Here is a 19,712-nt window from a genome sequence, read left to right on the forward strand (position 1 = left end):
ACAAACTAGCTTGGTGAACCTGGGCAAGTTGCACTAGGCAATTTTCCAAGATTATAAATTATAGAAATGCTGATCTGCACTGAACAAGTTTCTTTACCTGTGAAATCACAACTATACTCCCAAGGGTTTATAAATATAATATAAATATATAAAAATATAAATATAATACCTCAGAACAATGGGCCTTACTTGGGAAATGAAGACACAAAAAGGCATTAAGACCTCGTAGGAAAGAGATTAAAAAAGACTATGAAAATGGAAAATACCCCGCTCCCCCAACCCATTATGTTCTTTAATGAATAGAAGTTACTCATCTGAGCTGAAAAAAAATAAAATAAACGTCTGACATAAGCCTATCCATAGCCAAAGTACAATTTAGTACAAGAATTTCTATAAAGAATGCTAACTTGTTATTCATCTCTTAGTGGTCAAAGATTTGAATTAGTTGTTTAAAAGGTGCATTTGATTGTGCTGCTTAGAATTTTAGAGGGTTATTTGAATCCCCTGGGTACTTCCTAATCAGAAAACTATCCCGGTCCCAGGTGAATTAAAAAAACTATTTAGCAAGCATAGGCTAATTAGTAGGTGCTTAGTGAGAAGCCCTGGGGATATAAAAATATCTACCCAGCGTTGTACAGTAATAACAAAGAAACAACACGATTAAGTGCACAGGAGAGTAGGAGTGGGGAGAAATCCAAGGAAAAGGTAGCATCTCCATGCCACATAACAGTGGCTTCAAAGGTGCCTGTTTTTGTTACTATTAGTAGCTAGCATTTATATAGTGCTTTAAGGTTTGCAAAGCACTTTACAAATTTGATCTTTTTCTCCCCACCTGCACCTAGCGAAGGTGCTATTGTTGTGCCCATTTTATGGATAAAGGAGTGCTATTATTCCCGTTTTATAGAAGAGCGAGTCGAGGATTTAATGACTTGCCTGGGGTCACTCAGGTGGTGTCTGAGGTCACGTGTGAATGTGCGTCTTTCTGACTTCAGTGGTCCAGCGCCCTAGCTGCCTTCCTAATAGTTATGACGCTAAAGAAATGTTCGCAAATGACGTCATAGGATCGCCTCCTTTTGGGTTTGGAGTTGCAGTCAAGAGGACCTTGATTCTAGCTGCATCGAGGGCTCGGTTTTCTCATCGGTAACCAGAGAGGTTGGCTGAACTTGGGGGCGCGTGTGTGTTGGGGGTTGGGGTGAGGGTGTGGATTCTCAGGTCCCTCTCTGGGCCTGCCCTCTTTTCGTCAGTGCATTGTGGGGGTGGACACAGCAACCTGAGGGAGAGGGGGCCGGGCCTTGCCAGCTCCGCATCCTCGATGCTGATGCTGAGCGGGGCCAAGGGTATCGGCGGGCGCAGCTGGGGGCCACCAGGCAGGAGGCATAGCGGAGAGCTCTGGGGCGGCAGGCGAGGAGGTGGGGTCAGTCGGCTGAGAGCGCCCAATCCCGAGTGGCCCGTCAAGGCCGCCGCTGTTCCCCTCACCCAGCTTGGGCGAGCAAGCTGGACAGCTGCAACGCAGCCTCCCTCCTTCCCTCGGGGGGCGTTCGGGGTCGCGCGAGCTCACCAAGGCTTGGCTCCCTCTCCTTCCCTCTTCCCCTCCCGCCCCTCTTCTCGCTAAACCCAGGCGCTCTCCGCCTCACTGACCCCGGAAAAGGAAAAGAACCCCCCCCCCACATTATTCCCCCCAAGCTCCGACCCCTCTGCGGCCCGGAAGGAGTCCGCGAGGGACTCGGCGGAGGTGAGTGTCGGGGAGGGGGAGGGGATGGGGTAGAAGACTGGGGACTAAGCCCCCCCCGACCCCGCGTGGGGCTCCTTGGTGCCCGCGGGACGCCCCCAGTCATTGCCTGGGAAAGGGCCCAGGGTCTCGTGGCCCGGCTCCGAGCGGGCTCTGGCAGACCACCCGCTCCGCCCAGCGGGGGGCTCACGGCCGCCCCCGGGAGCGCACCGCCCAAGGGGCGGGGCCTGGCCCGTTCCAGAGGCTCGGGAGGAAGAAGCTGCTTAGTCTTGGTTTAGTCTGTCTTCTGCCTCCTCGTCTGGGCCCTGAGCTACGGACCTCCTGTTCGCCGGCCTTTTACACCGATTACCGATTCCGCCCCTTCCCCCCCCCCCACCCGCCTCCACCTCCCCTCCCGGTGCCTGGCGGCCGTTCTCGAAACGAGGCACGCGCCTGCGTGGGAAAGAGGGAACAAGCGGGCAGGCAAACGAAGCGCCGCAGCCCCCCCACAGCAGTCCCGCCTCTCCTGGCTTTGCCTTCGGCCTCTGCGCTCAGCCTTGACTGGGTAGAAGGGGAGGTTCCGGAACGTGAGGGCCTCACCCCACTATTCTCCATTGGTTCTCCCCGGGGGGGGGGCACACAGCTCTCTGGGTTTGGGGTCAGAACACTTAGGTGCCTTCCCGGCTCTGCCACGTAACTATGTGGGCTACCTTCTGAGTCTCAGTTTACTTTTCTGGAAAAGAAGCAGGTTGGGTCCGATGGCTCTCAAGCCTAAAATATACCTTTGTGCTCCCCCTGCCCCCAACTCCGAGGTGGAAGACTCCCTAGCCAAGGATAACCTTCCTCCGGTCTCCCGGTGGGGGGGTGGGGGTGGGGCCCTCATTCTATCAGGCGTCCCTGTTTTATCTTCTGAATCTTGAGTTAACTCCTCCTCTCCCTTTTTAGGGCTCTGGTTTCTTCTAGCCTTTAAAAACAAACAACCAAGAAAAATAAGTCCCTCCGCTCTGTTACTTCTTAAGCTGCATCCTCTCGGCTCTGCTTTCACCCCCACCCTCCTTACCCTCCTTTCCCTCCTGTACGGGCAGATTTTTTCACTTCCTCCACACCCACCTGCAGTTTGGTTTCTTTCCCAACGTTCTAATGAAAATGGCTTTGCAGGTTGCCCATAAACAGTTATTGACAGATTCAATGAGGTTTTTCTCCTAACACTATTAACAATTGCTTCTTTACTGTACGTCTCGTTGCCTTCCTTTTACACTGTGCTGTTTTTTCTATTTTTTTTTAAAACTTTTTATCGTCTTTTGTTTTTATGGCAGTAATTTCTCCTTAAATCCCCCCCCCCCCATCCTTTCTTGTAACAAGTCAGTATACATTTGATAGCTTATTGAACATTTTATATCTCTTTCAACTGAGAGCTGAGAAATGGCATTTCATCAGTTCTCTGGAACCTCATTCTTTTTTGTTAATTAAAAATTTTTTAAATTGATATCTTTATTTTCACGCTTTATATTCACCCTTTCACCTACCCAGTCCTTTAGAACAAAGACTAAAAAAGCAAAGGGGTAGGGGACAAAGTAATTTTACAAATCTAACCAACACAACAACCAATTGTGAAAGATTATTCCATTCCTATATATCTTCACCTCTGCAAAGAAAGGGAGCGTGTTTTCTTCTTATTTGTTCATTAAGGACTAGTATGATCATAATCGCACAATATTTAGTTTCACTTTTGGGGTGCATTGTTTTCTTGGTAATATCTAGTTCACTTTTTATCATTTCATATGTCTTCCTGATTATTTCTTAGAGAGCTGTGATATTGTTTAGTTGTTAAACCAGTTGATGGGCATCAACTTTGTTTCTGATTCTTCACTTCTACAAAAAGTTCTGCTGACTGAATGTATATGGGATTTTTATGTCTTTGACCTCTATATTTTTAGGAAGGTATATGCCTAGCAATGTGAGCTTTAGGTTAAAGATGGTTCTAAAGTTGTAGCTATAAGATATAGATGGTTAGTCATTTCAAATTACTTTCCATAATTGGAACAATTCAGAAATATAGCAGCCTATTAGAATGTCTTTCTTTCCAGTGCCCCTCCAACATTGATTTTTGCATCTTGTTTCATCTTTTGCAATATGCTGGATATGAAGTAAAACTAAAACTTAAGTTTTTTGATTTGCATTTCTCTTATTATTAGTCACTTCAGACCACTTTCTAGTTGTTAATGGTTTATATTCTTTAGAGAGATACTTGCTCAAGTCCTTTAATTCCTTATTAGGGATTGACTCTAGTTTTGATATGTTAGTTCTTTATGTATCTTGTTATCCATCCCTTGTTAGATATTTAATTTTAAGATTTTTTCCTTTAGTCTTTACTTCCCATGTCTCAGTTGTGTTGATTTTGTGCATGCAAAAACGTTTAAATTTCATTTAATTGAAATGACCTATTTTATTTATTGTGATTACCCATAGCCCTTATTTTGGTTGTTTTGGGTAGATGGAGAAAGAACTTTTTCCTTAGCTGTAAACATGACTATACCTGGATTCAGTAAAGCATAGTCTCTTATGGTATAACTGAAGATAATATGGAACTATATGGGCCAAATCATAGTTCAGATATGTAGATTTAAAGGTGGTCAGATACCTAGACCTAAAGAGTAGCCATTGACAATTCAAGAGGAGTTCCATACTCTAATGCTCCAGGGATTTTGTGTTATTAGTAGTTTTGTGTTGTTAAACACTTTTTACCAATGACTTGATGAGGTCATGTTCACATCACATTTTCATGTGATACAAAGTGTGGGATCCATATAGCTAAGTGCCATAATTAGTAGATGGGATGACAGGGCCAGGATCTGAAGGGGAAAAAAAAGCAGTTTAGAATGTTGGACTGAAATGAATAAGAAAGGCTTTATTAAGAAGTATCTTGGGCTTAAATCATGACTTTCATAAGTACAGATAGATGGAGGAGACCTAGTTAGTAGCAACTCTTCACAAGGTGATCTTGGGCTTCAGTGGATTAATGCTCAACAAAAGTTCAGTAGTGTAATATGGTTCCAGATGAATGGGATTTTAGGTTCTTTAATGGTTTCTCAAACTTTTCTTTTCACTTTTTCAAGTGACTTGCTTAGGTAAGTCACTTAAAATCTGAGTGCCTCAGGCAACTAACCCTCTTAAGGTTCCAGTTTACAGAAAACTGTCTGTGTATAGTACCAGTGGAAGGAGTTTCCACACCTAGTGTTCCTCAATCTGATATCACTGTATTGGACTAAAAAAAAATTCAGCATAAATGATCTCTGACATGCTTCAAGATCTAAATACTATAATCCTAGAACATTATATATTTTAACAATATTATATCGTTTTACTTTTTTCTCCTTTTATTTAAAAATGTTTTTCAGTAAATTAGAAAACATTTATTTGGCAGCTTTGTGGTAGGTATGATGACCAACATCAAAAAATGTGAACATGTCCATATATCAGAGATAGCACGGAGATCACTTTCTGTGGGCATGCCCATAGTTGCCCACTTACTAGAAAGGCAGAGGGACTTGGGCAAAGCTGCGCCCCTCCCTCTGAGGGACATTTTTTCACATCCCCCTCCCCTCTTCCCAGCAGCCAATGAGAGCACACAGAGGGGCTCACAGGCAGCAGAGCTGGAGGGGAGCAGAGTGCTTAGGCCACTCCCCTTCCCCCTCTCTACATTTGATGAAGACATTCCTTACTTTACCTGACCCTCTTCTCAGCAGTCCAATGGAAGCTTCCTTCTGTGTGGGGTAAAGGGTGTTAATGCCCAACATTTGTGGGGGAGAGCACAGTACTTGGTCTCTAAAAGGTTCGTCATTATACCAAGAACAGAAATATGAACTTCTAATCTGTATTATGTTTAGCTTAAAAATTTAAATAAGTTTTTGCTGATGCCTTTTGTTTTTTATATCAACTTAGTTTTCTCCAGAATTCTTCACCTTTACCCTCCCAGAGAGCCATCTCATGAACAAATTGTTGTTGGTCAGTACTTTTCAGCCCTTGTATGGCTATTTGTGACCTCAATTAGGGTTTTCTTGACAAAGATACCAGAGTGGTTTGCCATTCCCTTCTCCAGCTCATTTTACAAAGAAAGAAATTGAGGCAAACAGTTATCCTTACAGCATAGTGATAATTCTGGTACAGTCATGTACCAAAATTTGTTTGCTATTTTCCTATTGATGGGCATCTACTATGTTTCTAAAAAATGTTGTTATAAATATTTTGGTTTATATGCGAACTTTCTTTTTATCAATGGCTTTCTTGGAGTTTAAGACCAATAATAGAATCTATAGTTCAAAGGGAATGAACATCTTGGCCACTTTATTTGCATAATCCAGATTGCTTTCCAAAATGGTTGTACTGTTAAATACAGCTTCACTAATAATGTAATAGTGTGCCATTCCACAATTGTTCCAACATTGCCTTTTTTTTTTTTTTTAAAGTAATCTTTTCCCAGTTTTCAAACTGTGAGGCGAAATGTTAGGGATATTCTGATTTCCATTTCTCTTATTTGGAGCATTCTTTCATGTGGTTGTAAGTAATTCAAAATTCATCTTTTGAAGAATTTGTTCATATCCTTTGGCTATTAATCTATTGGGGAATAGCTGTTAGTCATATATATGTTAATTATATGTTTTGGATACCAACCTTATCAGAGAATTTTGATACAAAGATTTTTTCCCCCATTTAGTTAACTTCCCTTCTTATCCTTGGTGCATGAATTTTGTCTTTACTGAAAGCTTTTCAGTTTCAAGTAATCCAAGTTATTTATTTTTATCTTTTGCAGTTGCCTCTATCTGATGTTTGATTAAGAAAACATCTCCTACTCATAGCTGTGAAAGGTATGTGATCTGATTCTCTTTTTTTTTATTAGTTTGTTAATATTAAGGCCACGTATTCATTTAGGATATATTTTAGAATATGATATTGGGCTAGACCTAATTTCTAAAGTTTTTGTTTTCTCAGTAGTTTTTTTAAATTAAATAGATTTTTTTACCTAGGTAATTTATGTTTTCTACTTCTCAGATACTGAGTTAATTGAATTTTCTTGTTTCTGATTCTGTCTTGTCTGGTGTCTTCCATTGACTATCTTTCTATTTTCTTTAACCAATAGTAGATGGTTTTGATGACTGCTGCTTTATAATGTAGTTTGAAGTTCTTATAGAAAAGCAGTTGATTTTAGATTTATTTTGTAGCCTGCAACTTTGCTGAAACTATTGCCTCAATTTGTACTTTTGCTGATTCCCTAGGAATTTCTATATATGCTATCATCATGAGCTTTGCACAGCAAGTGGCATGCATTAGGCACTTAATGCTTTTTTGATTGATTGATCTCTTTCATTCTTTATACCTTTAATATCCTCCCTTTTTCTTTTTGCTGTAGCTAGTAACATTTCTAAACCTATCTCAAATAATAGTTCTTACTCGTGAGTCTCTTAGGATTGTTCTTGATCACTGCATTGTTATCAGTAGCAAAGTAGATTACATTTGATCATCCCACAATGTTTCAGTTACTGTGTACAATGTTCTCCTGGTTCTGCTCATTTCACTCCGCATCATTTCATTGATCAAGCAGTTCATCATTCCTTACAGCACAATAGTATTCCATCACCATCATATACCACAACTTGTTTAGTCACTCCCCAATCAAGGGACAGCTCATTTTCCAATTTTTTGCCACCACGAAGAGTATGGCTATGAATATTCTTGTGCAGCCATTTTAAAATTATCTCTTTGGGGTCTTTTGCATGGTTTTTTGTATGGTCAAGAATGCATTGCACTTTGTCAGATGCTTTTTCTGTATTTATTGAGATGATCTTGTGGTTTGGGATGATTTTTTTTAAATATCATTAATGATGTTGAACCCTCTTTGCATCCTTGATATAAACTCTGGTCATAATGAATGATCCCTTGGATAAATTTCAGTAGTCTGATACATTTTTATTTAAAATCTTTGCATCAATATTCATTAATGATATTGGTCTATAGTTTTCTTTCTGTATTTTATCTTTCCCTAGTTCAGGCATTAGGACTATATCTTATAAAAGAATTCTAGTAAGGTATTTTCTGCCTTGTCTTTTGAGAATAATTTGTGAAGTATTGGTATTTTGTACTTCAAAGGTTTGATAGAATTCTCCTGTGAATCCATCAGGACCAGTTTTTTTTTTTAGTTCCTTTAAAACTAGCTCTATTTCCTGTTCCAAGATTATATTATTGAGGATCTCTAATTGGCCTTCTGATAGTTTATTTTATATTTTTTAAGTTGTTCATCTACTTCTTGTGTGTTTGCTATTTTGTTAGCAATATAACTACCTACTGTTATCTTTATTCTTTTTATTCTGTTTTCATTGTGATTTCACCATGCTCATTTGCTATTTTATTGATTAGATTTTCTGCCCTTTTTAATCAGTTTGTCACTTTTAGTAGACTTTTCAAATAACCAGCTTTTACTTTTATTTATTATTTCTAGGTTTTTTGTTTCTAATTTATTTATTTCTCTTCTAATTTATAGTATCCCTTTTTATACTTAGGTTTATTAAGAACTGCTTTTGCTGCACCCTCAAAATTTTGGCATTTTTTCATAGTAATTTTCTTACATATAATTATTGTTTCTATGATTTGTTCTTTGATGTATCTATTATTTAGGTTTTCTTTGTTAACTATCTGTTTGGCTCTGTCTTTTGTTTGTGTTCCCTGAACCAATGACTATTTTTATTGTGTTTTGTCTGTATGTGTTTACTATTTCTGCCTTTCTTCATTTGTTTTTGCAATATTTCTGAGCCTTACTGATTAAAAGGAAAAGTTCTGGGAAACATTCACATATTCTTTTGCAGTCCTATTTAATAAAAGTGCCATAAGTTTTTTAGCTCTAGATTCTCAATCAATTTGTTCAAATCTTTATTTTCCTTTTTGTTTTATCTTAACATTAGATTTATTCAGAAGTGAGAGACATTGGAATCTGTTATCTTCTTGTAGCTCGGGTAACATTTCTTTTCTGAATTTAAATCCCAAGTTTTTTAGAGCATATGGATTTAATATTGATATTGGTTTGTTGTGTGTTAGTAGAAATTTGGGGTACTTGGTCTTAATATCAAGATCTATGATATAAACTTCCTGTGGATGCTTAGGGTTCTTGAGAACTATACTTCCCATGATTCAACGAACTTCCTTTACGTGGTGATGTGGGCTTATGTAAACAGGAGCTTAAATAGGGAAAACTTGATTGGTACGTACGAGGCAGCCACGTGGGCAAAGGTAATGGTGGGGCATTTGAATTAGATCTTAGCAGGCACGTGACCTTAATTACCAATATGCCTTTAAATAAACTATTAATATTTTTTAATATATCCATCTATATCAATATTATTTGTAACAGTTATCTGTGGTTCCTTTCAGTGTAATGTAGTTTTTTGTTTATTTCTTTTTATGTTTTGAATGCTTATTTTTGCTTTGTTAGCATGATTGTAGCTACTATTTTTTTGAATTTACTTAATACATAGTGATTTTTCCAGGCCCTTATTTTTATTCTGTGTATGTTTAAAAAAAAAAAAGAAAACTATAGTTACAAACATGTTTAAGCAATGGCTGTCCCATTTGTATCTATTTTTATATCTCATTCTGTGCTGTTGAGTCCTTCACCTCTATCAGAGGTGAACAGCATATTTCATTCCCTACTAACAAGCTTATGTTCTAGTGGCAGATAGCATGTACATATAAAATTATATAAAGCATAAAGTTAAATCCATATACACCATCAGAGTAATTAGATAAAAACATTTGGGAAAGGAGAGCACTAGCAGTTGGGGGATCTGGATGTGCTGAGCTGCATTTTGATGGAAGAAGGGACTCTGACATTAAAAGTAAATGAGGGCATGCTTCCTAGGCATGAGAGACAGGAGAGACAGACTGTGAGGAGCAGAGAGGGCTGTGAGGGATAGCAAGGGGGTAGATGACAGTTAAAGCTAAAAAGTTTGGGGGGCAGCTGGGTAGCTCAGTGGATTGAGAGTCAGGCCTAGAGACGGGAGATCCTAGGTTCAAATCTGGCCTCAGACACTTCTCATCTGTGTGATCCTGGGCAAGTCACTTGATCCCCATTGCTCACCCTTACCACTCTTGCACCAAGGAACCAGTACACAGAAGTTAAGGGTTTAAAAAAAAAAAAAAAGCTAAAAAGTTTGGGTGGGGCCAGGTTGTAGAAGGCTTTAAATTTAACTTTTTATTTTAGAGGTAATAGGAAACCACTATAGTTGGTTGAGTTGGTCACATGATCAGATCAGCATTTAAAGAAAATTACATTGGCAGGGAGAACATTGAAGAAGCCGTTGGAATAATCTAGTTCTTATTCATCATTACACTGACATCTTTGTTTTAGTGATAAACATGCGAAGAGCATGTTATTAACTAGAGATGGAAGGCATCTTAGTAACTTTGATGAGGAATTTCAGAATGTTTTTGTGAATATTACTCCTTAATGAGCATTAACCAAAGCTGTGGCCTCTGGATCCTCAGATGTTTGAATCCAGGTGCTTTAATTCTAGAGTAAGTGCTTTTTCTATTGTACTTATTGCCTCCTTTGGACAAGTATCATACTGGCATATTTCTTGAACTGGCCCTGGAATTTAGAAGTGCTGAGCTGCCTTTCTTAAAGACAGTTTAGTTTGGTTTTATCTTTATTCTGTTGTTAGTTGCTATAGGTTATGTACATAAATTGATAAATTGCATATTGTGCTTCATTATTTTTCATTTTGTCTTCTTTTCCATTGCTAACATTACTGCCTTTTCTCAGGAATATCTTGTGCTCTTAATGTTGTCCATTATAGTGTATTTATAGTGGGTAGGGTGAGGAAGAGGTTGGTCAGGTTATTTGAAAACATTGCTACTAACACATCTCATTTAAAAACCTAATATTTCATGATGGGTCTGTAGAGGGAGCATTAGAGCTATGTTAACTGCAGTCTCCATTAAGAAATCTTTTCTTTTCGAAAAATTAAAGGCAGGCATTATTCTTTTATTTCCAGCTGTGTTATTGATGTGCAGGGATATATTTCATGTAGAATAATTTTTGTAATTCCCCAAATAGCATTTAATTTGTTGTGATTCCAGAACTAGAATTAACTTGTATCTTTTATGATGATTTATCATCTGCCTGCTCATTATTGTTATCTTTAGTTAGTCCTATTATACATTAATTTTTAAAATTTAAATTAATGCTGCATGTAAAAACTGAAGGAGTTATATAATTCAATACAGGGAGCTTGAAGATACTAACTTTGGGTATCTATTTTCTTAATTCTCTATGACCTCAAGTAAGTCATTTAATTATTTTAGTACCTTTGCATCTCTGTAAGATGAATATAATCCTCATTTACTTCCTTTGCTTCTTAGGAAAGTGAGAGAAATTGTAAGTTTTTGTGTTACTAATTTTATTTCAGTAAAATAAGTAGTATAGAGATAAAAACACAATATGAGTGTAAGTTGGAATCTTAGCTAGTACTATGTTTTATTAAATATCCCAGATCTTTCAGGTAGTATGAATCAAAGATGGAATTTATTTATTTTTAAACCTTTACCTTCTGCTTTAGAACCAATACAATGTATTGATTCTAAGACAGAACAGTAGTAAGGGCTAGACAATTGGGGTTAAGTGACTTGCCCAGGGTCACACAGCTAAGAAGTGTCTCAGGCCAGTTTTGAACCTAGAACCTCCTGTCTCTAGGCCTGGCTCTCAATTCACTGTGCCACCCAGCTGCCCCCTCAGAGATGGAATTAAGGAGGTCTACTTTAGATATGGGCAGGAAAATCTACAGGTCATTTGATTTCAGAATTCTTTGAAATTCTGAGACATTTTGGGATGAGAAGTTATTGTACTAGCTTCACCAAGATATCTTATTCTAGTTTAAATTAGAGTCTGGGAGAAAAGAGTTCAAGGAAAGGAGGATTATAATTGTCTTACAGGTTAGTCAGAAATCCTCTAGTGAGGAGTATATCTATCTTATTAGATTAGATCATCTGTATCTGAGACACTTGGGTGATTCTAGGGATATTAGGGCTCCAGAATTGAGTGAAATTCCAGAGTTATTCTGGGCATCCATATTTTAAAGGAGGACTTGTTTGGGTTGAGGTGGATGTAGAAAACCTTTGGCAGAAATGGGACCCAATTCATCTAGTTTTTATGCATGAAAACTATGACTTTGATTGTCCTTTACCTCCAGTTATTTACTAAGGTATGTTGATAGGGCTTCCGCTGTTTTTCTCTCTTCTATACTTTACTCTGAATTTCCATGGTTAGCATCTTAGTACCGCTGCTCATTTCTACATTCTAAACGATTGCATCAACTGTTTACATAATGATAATGCCAGCATTTATGTAGCAAAGTTTTTTTTTTTTTAACTTTTACCTTCCATTTTACAGTTAGTACCGTCTATTGGTTCTAAGACAAAAAAGTGGTAAAGGTTAGGCAATGGAGGTTAAATGATTTGCCCAACGTCAAAGTATCTGAGGTCAGATTTGAATGCAGGATCACCCCTCTCTAGGTTTGGCTCTCAATCCACTGAGCCACCCAGCTGCCCCCAGGACTTAACCTGAAAGGAAGTTGGTTCTGGGGCTTGCATGGTCGTCCATAAAGCAATTATGATGTCTTTGCAAATCCAAATGGGTTTGAAACTCAGGTCTTTCTGACTTCAAGTCCTACACACTATCCACTTAGCTAGTTCCCCATCTTTCAGTCTCTCTTCTGCTATTGTCTGTTCTTTACACTCTTCCTGAATTGATCTTTTTAAAAAATATACACAGATCTAATTAGTTAATTCCTCTGCTCTTAACCCCTTAATGTCTTCCTATTGCTAACCAAAGAAAATGCACATCCTCCTGTATTCCAGCATTCAAGGCCCTCCACAATCTGATGTTGCCTACCTTTTTATCTTTATCCTACAGTTCTGCCTGCTAGACTCCCTTTACTCTGACCACATTCAGTTATTTAGCTTCTCTTGTATCTGCTGATCGATTTGGCACTTTTTAAACCACTGTTATGCTATTATATTTGAAATGGCTTTCCGTCTCTGCCTGTTAACATACTATCGATTCCTTTAAATTCCAACTCAAATGACCTCCATGAAATTCTTCTTGAGCTCCTACTCAGAACTCCTCAAACTCCTACCTCTCCTTTCTTCAATCTGTGTGCTATTTTGTACCTCAACTCAGTAAGCATATATTAATTAAGTACTTCCTATGTTCGTGTCACAGGAATGGGAAACATTGAATTTGTACAAGACATGGGTGAATGACGTGACTTGCTTGGAGTCTGGGGCATATGGAGGGGAGTATGTAAAGTATTGTTACTAATTGAAAAATATTTATATAGTATTGTAAGCATTATAAAATACAATAAAAACAATAATGTTTGTAGGTACTACAGATATCATTCTGTTTTACAGATAAGGAAACTGATATTCAGAGAGGTTAAGTAATTGACCATATAAATGTTAGACTCTGACTTCAAATTGAGCACTCTATCCGATTGTTGTATTCCCTCTGATTGTAAGCTTTATGAGGGCAGGAACCTTGTCCTATCTCTTTTTCCTCCTTACCTCTTAGCACAGGTGCTTATTAATAAAATGGTTATTAAGTGAATGAACAAATAAATTATACGATCTTTTTTGGAAAAAATACATTTTGTTATTGTTAAGCTTAGTTACATACAAATGGATATGTATAAATGTGCAGTGCCCCAAAAGTCCCAGTGCACTTCTAAAATTTTGTTAGCTCAAAACTCCACCAAGACTTTGAGTACCCTGTATATGTTTGTAGTCAAAATGATATCACACACACACACACACACACACACCACTTGTAGTGCCTCTGTGGGTCAGCATTCATATAAAACAATGTGAATTGTAGAATTTTTAAAAATTGGAAGGAACTTTAAAGAAGTCCAGTTTCTTTCTCAAGTTCTTCCTCAATGTAAAAATTCCTCTTATAATATCCCTAAGAGAGAGTTATGTAGCCTTTGCTTGACTAGCTCTTTCTTGCTATTGATCTCAATGTTTCTATTTTTATGATGTATCTGGGGTGAGATAAAAGAAAGGTGAGTAATTTATATTTGACAGAAGGAACAGTTTTAGAGAAACATGGGGAAACTCATATGAACTGATGGAGAGTGAAGTGAACAGAAGCGAAAGATAATTTATACACCAGCGACATTGTAAAGACAATTTATGAAAGACATTTGATAATTATAATGACCAACCATAATTCCTAGGCCAGTGATGATGATACATGCTACACTTCTCTGACAGAGATAAATTCAAGATGCAGAATGTGAAACATTTTTGGACATGGCCAATTGGGGGAATTTGTTTGCCTATTTGCATTTATTTGAAGAGTTTATTTTCTTTTTTTTCTTTTCAGTTGTAGTCAGGGAGGTGGAAAGGGGAGAAAAGAAATGTCAACTAATTGGAAAAAAAAAGATACAGCTCAGACATTATCTTCATGAAGCTTCTCCTGTTCTCCCCATCTGCTAGTATCCTCCTCCTTAAATTATTTTGTACTGGATTACTTTTTGTGTAGGTATATATATTATTTTAAACTTTCTATTTATGCTACATATGTTTTATATGTACTTATCTCCCCCATTAAAATAAAAGTTTATTGCAGTGAGTTTATAAGCTTATTGGGGCTGCTAGGTAATGCAGTAGATGGAGCACCAGGCCTAGAATCAGGAAGACTGGAATTCAAATCTGGCTTCAGACACTTACTAGCTCTGTGACCCTGGGCAAGTCACTTTACCCAGTTTTCCTCAGTTTTTTCATCTTTAAATGAACTAGAGCAATAAATGGCAAACCATTCCAGGATCTTTGCTAAGGAAACCCTAAAAGGGGTCACAGAGAATCATATTACTGAAAACAACTAAACAGTAGATTGCAATTAGAAATTGTTTCTTTTTATTTATATTCCCAGCTCCTAGCACAATGCATGAGGTAGTGGGTTCTTAGTACTTGATTGATTATGTAAAATAAAAATAAATTAGCTTTATTTGAGAAGTCAGAGGCACTTACCTATAAAAAGGATGCATGAGCTTGGTTCATGAACTTTTTGATATCAATAAGATCCCTTTGAGTTCCAGTTAGCATTTTGTATTTAACATTGTTATATTCTCTAATATTATTTATTATAGTTATCTGCAATTACTTTGATTATAGAAGGACTAATATTTAAACTTTCTCTTTATTTCATTTTTAGCCTAGTTATTTTCACACAGTTGACACTTAAAAAATGTTGATTTATTAAATGAATGGATGGATGCATTGCAGCTGGTTAGAGTGCTTTTTGTTTATTTCCTGATCTTAGCTATGGTCTATATGTATGAGATTGATATTAAGTTGGATTCCAAAAAGGTGACTAGATATGCTATTTAACTTTATAATTAATTTGTCTTCTTTTCCTAAATAAACTCTTTAAAGACAAGGTCACTAGGATATTTTGATACTATGCTTTACATTAATAAACATTTAGTAAATATTTATTGATTTTTCTTTTATATAAAAACCATTAAATATCTTGTGTACAGATTTTTCATAGAAATAAGGGAGATTTATGTTTAGGACAGTTTTAAGAAATTTAATCTTTCCTTAATGATTGCTAGAGAATATCCATAAATAATAACTCCTATGTTTTTCTTCATTTTTAGGTTTCAAGCCAAGATGACTATCCTGACTTGATGCCCTAAGACCAATGAAGGCTATAACTTTGAAGTCTAATGTCTGACATTTTTGAAATAGTCTTTTTTTATGGGGGAAAGGGCTAATATCAAGGTTAGTATCTAGTAATCTTCCTTTAGTTTCTATTTAAGACTTATAAAACTAAATTGGCAATTTGGGCCCTTTGTACTTATCTTTCCAACAGGTTTTATTGATGAAAATACCATCTCTGTATCATGCTCTGGTAAGAAATGTAAGGACCTTATTGATTCTTTGATTTTGCATGTGAAAATGAAGTGTGAAATGTGCATGTAGTGATGAACAATGCATAAGGATTAATTTTTTTTCCAGTTTGAGATTTATAATCTGAGGCTTCTTTTTCTTTTCTGGTTTTAAGTAGTTATAGGAATATTCATCTCCCCAAAATGTTGCTAAAAAAGGGATTTTTCTTAAAAAGTTAAAGTTCTTTTTGTGGAAATTACCCACTTTTGATTGGGATATTGTGATATCATTGATATCAGTAATGATACATTGCTAATTTGATACAAAGCTATTGGCTTTAATTTTCTCATGTGTATTTTAACAATGCTGGTAAGTCTCAAAGTTTTAGAATTATTGGAAAAAGGAAAATTTTTGGTGAGTACTATTAGGTAGACAATAAACACAAATGTTTTGCTTTCTTGTTTATATTTGCTACAAAGAGAAAATTATTTAAGATTACAAAAATTTCCATACAGCTCCATTGTGTTATTCTGATTTCCCTCACAGATGTAAATTCCTTAAGAGTAGGTACTATTTTGGTTTTTGTCTTTGTAGCCCCAATACTTGGCATGTACTTAATAAATGCTTGTTGATTGATTGCATTTTGATTTATATCCCTTTCTAATCCCAGTATAGTACAGTGGCAGGAGTGCTGGGTATAGTTAAAGGACCTGTGTTTGATTCCTGGCTCTCCCACTTCCTACCTGTATGGCCTTAGGTAAGTTATTTGAACTTTTCTGTGTCTCAATTTCCTCATTTGTAAAATGTTGAGATTGGAACGGATGACCTCTTTAAATTCAACTTTGCATTTTTGATGCTATGAAGGCTGTGATATTTAAGTTTCTTGAGAGCAAGTATTTGTCTTTCTATTCCCAAGGCTTATGGCAGATTGTATTGCACATGGGAATTTAAAAAATTGTAGATTCGAGGCTAGGAAAATGTAAAATTGTAAAGATGAAAACCTTAAATGAATTTTTTTCTCTCAAGGAGTTATAAAAGTATTCAGCAGCAATTTTCATTTCATTGAATTACCTTTCATTTTTCTTTTCAAAAAGAAAATATAAAGTAGAGTTGGCAAAAAGCTTCCATCTATCTTTAAGATTACATATTGGGACTTTTATTCCTAGTACCAGTGTGTTTTAAAATGTTTTTTAATATTTCTGGAAATTAAGTCTGTCCAGAATGGAATAGCTTGCCTCAAGAAGTACTCAAGTAGGTTTCCAGAACCTCAGTGCAAATTTTCCAGGGAGGAGGAATAATTCTCTTGTTGAAGAACAGGCTCTTGCTCAGTTATGGTTGGACTAGAAGGCATCTGAGATCTCTTGCAATCATGATGTTGAATGATTGTTTAATTTTTTTAAAGAAAACATCAGCATTAAAAATGATTAGAACCAGGCTTTATTTTTACAACTAAAATCATAGGTGGCTTTCACTTTTTGGGCTGAAAAACATTGCCAGTTTTTCATTGATGCATGAGTTAATTGTAGTGTTGTCAACTCCAGAGAGCTAGATTCTACATGATGGATAATTAGGGGTTTTATTATGCTAAATAGTTCCATGATGTTAAAGAAGCAGTATGGAAGAATTATTCCATTGAGTCAGGAGAGCACCAGTGCTAAGGAATTTTCTTATAATTCCATTTGATGTGCCTTGCTTAATAAACTTGTTGTCCATAGGATAAAGTGAATTGTCGAATCTTGTATTCAAGGCCTTACATAAATTGAACTTAGCCTATTTTTCCTTGTTTTCTTTCAAAATTTTATTTTATCAATTAAGTATTCATTTTCTTTACCTCTTCTCTATGTTTTGTATGTAATTTACATATATTTGTCTTTCCCAATAGAAAATAAACAATTTGAGGGCAGGGATGATTCCATTTTTTTTCTTTGTATACTCATTGCTTAGCACCCTGAATAACATATTTGCCAGATGCTTAATAAAGTACTTATTGATTAATTGAACTGCCTTCTAAAGGTCATGGTTTATCTAGGTTAGTAGTAGCTCTTCAGGCTGTCTGCTATTACCCATAATAACTGTCTGCTATTACTCATAGTAATTCATAAGAGGGAGAAATAAAATGTTACTTTTTCCTCTTTGTACTATTGTTAATGTCAGTAATGAAAAATAGAATTTGACCTGTCACAGTTAGTACCTAAGATTTTGGTTTATTTTGTGTAGAATAATTCTTTTCCGGAGACAAGATACCTTGTGGGATAAAACATTGGGTTTGGATTAGAGAAGACCTGGGTTCAAATTATTCCTCAGATGTTAATAGTTCCTGCATGTCCCTTAACTTCCATGTACCTCAGGCATTAGTTATGATCTTATCTAGCAGGGTAGATGGAGTTTTCACATTGGAAGCTCCTTTTACTTAATGAAATAAATTACTTTTTATGTTCATATATTTTATTCCTTCTGGTCTTGAAGATTCTTTTGAGTTTGCTATTTTCTTTCCCTATCCCTTTTATTCTTACCATATGACTTAGACTTTTATTTATATGCTGATTGGATTTTTCCTGTGTTGGCCCTTTTTTCTTATCCTAGTTAAGAGCTATAGTATAGAACTTGTTTTGTATGTTTGACAATTAATTCCTTTCCCTAGAGTTTTAGGTTTTCATAATGAATTTGATGCTCCAAGCATTCTTACCCAGCATTCTTCTGATGAAGTTATTTTGTGAAACTTGAAGAAAAGTTGTTGAAGGGCTTTTTGTTGAAAAATAATCCTCCTAAATCTTGTCTGGGTTGAAATAATACCTGGTGGTGAGACCAGTATTTGTTGCTAGAGATAGCCCTGGGTTGAAATGAAAGTGACTCTCAGTCACGTCAGTGTTAAACTCAAGAACAGACAACTCCAGAGTACTCTAATTAAAGGGTTTTTCATTGTTTCTTTTAAATTCAAAGATGTCTTACAGGATTAAAAGTACCAAGGTGGCCTCTGCTTCTTCTACACAAGGTAAAGAATTTGTTAATTTTATTAAAATATGAAGTATCAGTAGGGCGCTGTAAAGCTTATGAGATTCACTAAAAGATATATGTATTTGAACTCAAACATCTAAATTAGTGTAAGCAGAACTTCTAAGTAAACTACTTTTCCCCATTAGTCTGCATTGATTAATTAGACAGTGTTACCATTTATTTGGTATTCAAATGTAGGGCTTATTACTACATAGAAAACTTTTTTTGAGCTAAAACCTCAATGTTCACCTGATTGTCTTCTTAGGCTACTTGCCACTGCCTGTGATATAGTGCATAGAAGTGACCAATTGTTATTATCATTGTTATTTTTTGGCCATATTTGTGTTGTTCTTAGTTTCTCGAATGAATTTTACTCATTATTTAAATTCACATAGATTATACTTATAAATATCACAGTCATTTGCTTAATCTCTTGTTTGAATAATAATAATTTATTCCTTTATTTCTTTCATTAGAAGTCTATTTTGCACCTTAAGCTTATGTAAGAATTGTAATATTTAATTACTAAATGTTTATTACTAAATAGAAATTATAATCTATAGTAGTAATTCTGTGCTTTCAGGTCTGGTTTTATTCATAATCACTTTGTATGTAATCTTTGGTGTTATAGTAGAAAACAATATTTGCAGATTATTAAATTTGAATCATTAAAGCTTATTTTGAGGGAACATATTTTGAGAAAAACTTGAAAAATCTTATAGTCTTTTGAGACTTCTGTGAAAATAGTATTTATATTTGTATGTTATCTTCAGGAATATTATTTCTTTTTTAAAATGCTTTTTTTTAAGGGTCCCAATTAAAATAAGGATTGAAAATTTCTATGTCTATAATTATAATTGTTAAAATGTTTTGAGGTGTCAGTGATAGTAAGGCAGTATAGGGAAAGATAAACTTGCAAATCATTTCTTATATAGTATTTCCACAGTAAGTATTGATTCATGTTTCTTGTAGGTGTAGGAAGACAGGCTATTGGAGGATCTCAGAGTAGAGAAAGAAATCTCAGGTAAACAGGTAGCAATGAACATTTAACTTACTATATATAAACAAT

At 36.2% G+C, this 19,712-nt stretch overlaps 1 protein-coding gene and 1 long non-coding RNA gene across 4 annotated transcripts in view; both read left to right on the forward strand.

Annotated features, from left to right (window-relative positions):
• Nucleotides 1–941: 941 nt before the first annotated feature.
• Nucleotides 942–15,537, forward strand: LOC123242711. 2 transcript variants are annotated; one of them, XR_006505835.1, is made up of 4 exons: nucleotides 942–1,152; nucleotides 6,519–6,573; nucleotides 14,139–14,293; nucleotides 15,418–15,537. It is a non-coding gene; the product is annotated as an uncharacterized LOC123242711 (long non-coding RNA). The 2 variants fall into 2 exon arrangements; XR_006505834.1 differs by lacking the exon at nucleotides 942–1,152 and adding an exon at nucleotides 1,416–1,732.
• Nucleotides 15,538–15,545: 8 nt separating this feature from the next.
• Nucleotides 15,546–19,712, forward strand: part of ZDBF2 (zinc finger DBF-type containing 2) — a 48,165-nt gene continuing 43,998 nt past the window's right edge. Inside the window, exons 1-4 of one of the 2 annotated variants that reach the window (XM_044670682.1) lie at nucleotides 15,546–15,680; nucleotides 16,320–16,406; nucleotides 18,590–18,641; nucleotides 19,616–19,667. In XM_044670682.1, the coding sequence (XP_044526617.1) occupies nucleotides 18,590–18,641; nucleotides 19,616–19,667 (104 nt within the window). In that variant the 5' untranslated portion in view covers nucleotides 15,546–15,680; nucleotides 16,320–16,406. Of the gene's footprint in view, nucleotides 15,681–16,319; nucleotides 16,407–18,587; nucleotides 18,642–19,615; nucleotides 19,668–19,712 lie in introns of those variants that run through there. The other variant, XM_044670683.1, reaches the window with a different exon arrangement.

This window comes from Gracilinanus agilis, chromosome 3, assembly GCF_016433145.1.
Source record: "Gracilinanus agilis isolate LMUSP501 chromosome 3, AgileGrace, whole genome shotgun sequence".
Taxonomy (NCBI): Eukaryota; Metazoa; Chordata; class Mammalia; order Didelphimorphia; family Didelphidae; genus Gracilinanus; species Gracilinanus agilis.